The sequence below is a fragment of the Poecilia latipinna genome, unplaced genomic scaffold (assembly GCF_001443285.1).
Source record: "Poecilia latipinna isolate Pla-1442-1.1 unplaced genomic scaffold, P_latipinna-1.0 Scaffold136, whole genome shotgun sequence".
NCBI lineage: Eukaryota > Metazoa > Chordata > Actinopteri > Cyprinodontiformes > Poeciliidae > Poecilia > Poecilia latipinna.
The window spans coordinates 421,541-427,071 of record NW_015112752.1 but is presented as its reverse complement, the minus strand read 5'-3'; the positions used below and the strand labels follow the sequence as shown (position 1 = coordinate 427,071).

Genomic DNA, 5,531 nt, shown 5'->3' with positions numbered 1-5,531 from the left:
GTATATTGTATTGTAGCTTCGCTTACATCGACAAAGCATAAGAAATATGCAGTGGATATAAAAGTCTCTGTACCTTTGTAAAATGAAACGTAGAAAATGAGACCAAGCTAAGCTACAATGCAACTTTTTTTTTTCTCTATTAATGTGACCCAGGCCTTCTAAACTGTAATACCCAGTTTTGGAAGGAATTCCTTATTTTGATTTGAATTTATATGTTGGGCTGTTGTGCATATTTCTAGCAGAGTCTTAAAGGTGTTGTGCCAACATTTATTAGTGTTTGGAACTAGGGTTCCTTCCCAAAGCATAATGCTGCCACCACCATGCTTCACTGTGTGCAGTGTTCTTTTGGTGATGCGCAATGTTGTTTTTGAGCCAAACGGGGAAATTATACACATAAATGACACATTTAAGGTGGAAAAATAGTATAAATGATTTATCTTGATATCATGTTTTACACCATAATAATCACGTACTGCTTTGTGTAGACTTGTTATATCCGTGATAAAATGTGTGTTCCCTTTCCCCACAGATACCTAATGACACGTACTACCAACAGTTAGTCAAGATTTTTGCTTGAATTAGCATCTATGTAATCCAGATGAAAAACCAGGCACTAGTGGCTTTTTATCAGTAATTTCTTACAGTTGTCTCATTCATTTCCTGTGTCAAAAATTGGATTTAAATATATCTATTATATATTGACTTTATCATTCTCTGTGAACGCTTACAACATTATGGGCCTCTTAAGTGAGAAATTTGAGCTTATATTAGATTTTGATTTAAAAAAAAAGGCTAACTTTATCTACAACTCTCTCTCCTTTTGCGCAGAGTGTTCAGCATGAGAACACCTATCGAAACCCCCAAGCAAAGTACTGCTATGGTGAGAGTCCTCCAGAACTTCTACCTGTGTGAACTGGAACTACCTAGTTGGTTTAAGAAGAACAAGTGGAACCATAAATCATTTTTTTTAAAGTATTTGAAGAAGAGACTTGATAAAATAAATGCTGTTTTGGACAGTTTGGCATTATCTTTGCAGATGAAGACATTCAAAACGTCCAACCTCAGAGAGAAGGACAAATGCTGTTTTTAAACTGTATTATTTACACTTCATAAGTGCATAGAACGCTTCATACATTCATCCATGATGATCATCAGGTCTCCTGCACAGACAGCTTCCTCATTGTATTAAGAAACTGGTTTAATCTTAACATAGCTGTTTTCTTTGTGGACAAAACTGAAATGGCTAATGTGTTGGTGCTTTTGTGTGTATTGCATGCATATAAAATGGATATTTAATAAAAAGTGACTGTGAAACAGAAACATTTATAGTCGTTTCCTTTGTGGTGACTGCTGACGGTAAATGTTGTTGTTCAATGCAAAGTTTAAAGTACCATAAAAGAGTCATGCAAGTCAAAAAATCTTGAAATGACAACTTTATTGATACAACAAAAAGTATACATATACTTTCCAAATCCATGAATGTGGATCAGCACATTGACAAAATTAATTTAAGTCTGGAGAAACGTTACACATTTTGAACACTAATGTAACAGTTATGCAAAAGAATAAATGGCAAAGAATGAATTCATCACCTGATGTGATGAGGATGAGACCAGAATTAATCATCTCATGTTTTACAATATTGCTTTATTATTTCTTTGATGCAAGGCTGGATACCCATCTGGCTGCAAATTTCCCTGCCCAGTTTGTTGATTAAAGGCTAAACCAACAACCCTCAGAAAGCGATTCTTCCAGATGAACTTTTCCCCTCAGGCAGTTTGGTCTTCTCACAAGGGATGGGTGACCAGAGCAAAACAATTAATCACTGTGAAGGCTAAGAAAACACTCTTCTGTAATTAAGTGAATTAGAACTCCTTCTCAAGTTGATTAATTACAGCCACAGAGAAATGTGTCGATTGCTGGAGGTTATCAAATTTAATAAAACAGTCATTTCCGATATAGCTTGTATGTAGCAATGTCTTAATTTTAGTAAACTGGCCCATGTAGGTGAAATGATGCACAGGAAGTATAGAAAAATCCTAACCTAGCATAATGTTAGCTTAACAGCAATACTTAGAAGTATGATAATATTCCTTTTAGCAAGTAATCTCTTCCATTTTATTTTGAAGTTTGCCACTTTTATTATAATTTTAAGTCTTGGTTTGGAAATGTATCCTTAGTATTTTTTTCTGTATTGCTATGCTAAATGGCAGCTATTTATTTTCTAAATTAGACCAACTGCTTCTGAACTGTGCTCCTAAAAGATAAATATGAGTCATATTGGCTGTTTGATAAACACAAGTTTATGTAAGTTGTACCATTAGAGTTGTCAGTTTACTTTAAAATTATTATTATTATTATTATTATTATATAACCTACTTTCAATTATTATAGTCTTACAAAGGTAAAAAAAAATGCTGCATTAATGTAAGTCACTAATGGTGAAGTTAAAGGCACTAGTTGTAATCAGATCAGCATTTGAAACAAACTATTTTCAGATGAGATCACAAATAATGTACACTGCCTTCTAGGTATTTAGAATCAGTGCTACTAGCATGAAGGGTCTTTTTGCTAATCTGTCTGGCCTTTCTATCTGGAATTATATGCTGCAGCCAACCTAGATATTTCTCGGCTGACATCAACAGAGTATGGCTCCACTGTTTCCTCTCAAAACCATACTCAGGCTTCTTGGGTGGCAATATTTTCTTTGGACATTCGGCCTTGAAAGACAATCTCACACACCCTTTAAGCATCTTGACTTGTTCAATTGTTTCTCTAAGCATATTGTGAAGTGAGATATTTGTGGGATTCAGATCATCCTTCTGATCCTCCAAGATTTTCTCCAGACCTTCAGCCATGAAAGTGAGGCTACACAGGACTTTTGATGCATTGAGAGGAGAGTTTAGGTGAACCTCCAGCTCAGGGAATCCAGGCGACCAAGTACCAAGGTGTTCCCCATTGGCTTTGTCCTGAAAGAAAGGTCCATTACATACATTAATAATGTTGTTCATTACATACCAAGGCTTATGGACACTTTGCTAATGTCTTAAATGTAATTTCAACATGATCTTAAAGTTAACTGACTCAGTTACTAAATCAGGAAGTATTTCTTTCATCAAAATGCACCTTCTGTCCACTCATGAGGCTCATTAACCGACATCCCATTCAAGACTTGAGTCAGTTAAGATTCAGAGTGCTGATAAATACTCTGAAAATATCCACAGTTACATTTAGTTTACCTTTGTAAATACTATGCTGGTGGCATGGCAACAAAAAAAATATACACTGTGCTGTGATGTACTGAGCAGAATATTCACAACACTTATTTAAATTCTGATATTTTAAATGAAGGTTTTGTCACATATTTCTTATTTTTCTTCCTGTATATGTTGCATTTAAACAGTGACATATGCATATTAAAATAAATTTTTACTGTGCATATTAAAAATGCATATTTTTATTATGCATTTTTATTAAAATACATATTTTACGCATTTTTTGCTTAAACAAAAAATGCATAGTAACAGCTTTAAAATGCAACCGATTAACTTTGAAGCTAAAAGAATAATAATAAAAAGAATTTAAAGTGCATTAAAATGGCAGCAACCTAAAAGCAAAGCAAACCATTCTTGCTGATATGAGCACTAGAGCATACTTACAAAGTTTAACAAGGTGCCTCTCATCTGGTGTCTTGTGAGATTTGCCATATCTTTCAGTTTGCAACTTTCTCCAGCAGTGCGTTTTGTTGCAGCATTTCTTGCCACCAAGCCCTCCACCAGCAGCACCATGCAGGCGCATGCCACCCCAAGCAGACCTGCAAATGTCAGTGCACAATTTCAACATTTTGGAACAATGTTGAAATTGTTCCAAGGAAGTATATCTGCAAGGAAGTATATTAAATTATACTGTAGATGCAACTGTATCAGTGGAAATAATAATAAAAAAAAGTTAATGGCATACAGTACCTGCTCCGTCTTTCATTTTTGTTGGGCACAGAGTTTGAAACGATGGATCAATAAAGAAATGTCAACTCAATCAAACAGAATCATATGTACATTTATGACCTGGCTAAAAGAGGCGTGTGCAAAATGTGCTGAAGATAAACTCCCCCTATCTCCAGTCATGTCCTTTTTTGCAAACATAAAAGTGATACTCCTATCAGCACAGGGTTCATTCATTAAGTCAGCATCTTACCATGATTTTTGTCGCTTCCACTGAAGGAAATACTGCAAATGACACAAAAACACTATGAACTTCACAAAACTGTCTCAAACTGAACAGTGGTGCAATTTTAACATTTCTAACATTTTTGTGTGTTTTTTTTTTTTTTTTTTTTTTTTTACTGCTAACCAGAAATCCAAAATTTGCATCAAGTCTCTTCAACGTCAGCTGATTTCTAGGTACTTTTATGGCGTAAGATTTTCGCTATGATTGATTCATTACCTTTCCGATAGGCCTCTGCTTCCTGTGCGTCTTTGCAACTTACCACAAGTTAACTAGAAGTATTACTTCAATAAAATAGCTAGTGAAAGGAAGACCACTCTGACTCACAAAGCATGCTGACAAGATCATAAACTTGAATGCATTTATCTAAAATCTAATGCCTTTACAAAGGCTGAGACTGTTGCTGTCCATTTTCGTAAACAGAAAACACACACCTCAAAATTTAATTGCAAAATGTAATTTATAGAAATGCAAAATATGAATGCTACAATGTTGGGCATTCATAATTTAAAGCAATAAATCCTAAGTAAAAACAATTAGAGGTAAAAACAAACAGAAACACTTGCTGCTTCAATGAGAGTGCAAAAAGCTGTTTCAGGAGCCTCACCTAGTAACTGGAACATACCACCTTCTGAGTATGTGGGTAGCTCAAACACATAAATATCCCTAAAATAATACAAAATGATCATTTACAAAAAAAAAAAAAAAAAATCCCAAGTCACTGACACCAACATTTTTGAAAGATTTTATTGTTAGAAAGTCCAAAACATACCTTTTGACATTTTGACTGTAGCTCCCTCTTCACTGTAATGGACCCAAATGATGCAAACCTGTTTTCACTCATCTCTTGATTGAGCAGATGATTTACACTACAGTCAGAAAAACATGACTGAAATGAGCAGAAGTAGAACAGAAATACTAGTGCTTGGTAATGTTTGGTAATGAAGCACTGTAAACATTATAGAAAGGAAGGTACAGTCTTTTCTCCAGTCCAACTCCTGTTCATTACAATATACTTTCCCATTTAGCGCTATGTGAAAATTATAATAATTGTAACGGCAATATAGTTTTATTTTTTTCATGCCATTAAAATAAGTACATTTGGGAAGTACTCAGTGTTCAGGTTGCTACAACATGCCTACAGGTCTGTTTAAAAGTGAGTAAAGCTTAAAGTTCTTATATTACCATTGACTGCATGCAAATGCACTGGGAGACTGCACACTGTTTCAAAATAAAACATTAAGAATAATTGATTAAATGTATCACCCTACAGAAACTAAAATCAAGGAATTTTAGGTTGTATATAT

General features: G+C 34.5%; 2 protein-coding genes across 5 annotated transcripts in view; one reads left to right on the top strand and one right to left on the bottom strand.

Moving 5' to 3' along the window:
* Positions 1-1,316, top strand: part of spring1 (SREBF pathway regulator in golgi 1) — a 6,715-nt gene extending 5,399 nt beyond the window's left edge. The window contains exon 5 of the mRNA XM_015028824.1: positions 829-1,316. Coding sequence (XP_014884310.1) covers positions 829-912 — 84 coding nt within the window. The 3' untranslated portion in view covers positions 913-1,316. The remainder of the gene's footprint in view (positions 1-828) is intronic.
* Positions 1,317-1,418: 102 nt separating this feature from the next.
* LOC106945261 (uncharacterized) lies at positions 1,419-5,064 on the bottom strand. 4 transcript variants are annotated; one of them, XR_001424527.1, is made up of 5 exons: positions 4,997-5,011; positions 4,832-4,890; positions 4,195-4,226; positions 3,660-3,814; positions 1,419-2,969 (listed from the first exon to the last, which is right to left on the bottom strand). XR_001424527.1 is itself a non-coding variant. In XM_015028825.1 (3 exons), the coding sequence occupies exons 1-3, from the start codon at positions 3,979-3,981 to the stop codon at positions 2,505-2,507; spliced, it is 636 nt and encodes a 211-aa protein (XP_014884311.1). In that variant the 5' UTR covers positions 3,982-3,996; the 3' UTR covers positions 1,419-2,504. The 4 variants fall into 4 exon arrangements, 1 of the variants encoding a protein (XP_014884311.1); XR_001424526.1 differs by lacking the exon at positions 4,832-4,890 and having other exon boundaries at positions 4,997-5,064; XR_001424528.1 differs by lacking the exons at positions 4,832-4,890; positions 4,997-5,011 and adding an exon at positions 4,444-4,458.
* Between the last annotated feature and the right edge of the window lie 467 nt (positions 5,065-5,531).

Coding starts and splice junctions, on each gene's coding strand:
- LOC106945261 (XM_015028825.1), bottom strand. Junction 2,970..3,659: donor GAGGCACCTTGTTAAACTTT/GTAAGTATGCTC, acceptor CCTTTCTTTCAG/GACAAAGCCAATGGGGAACA.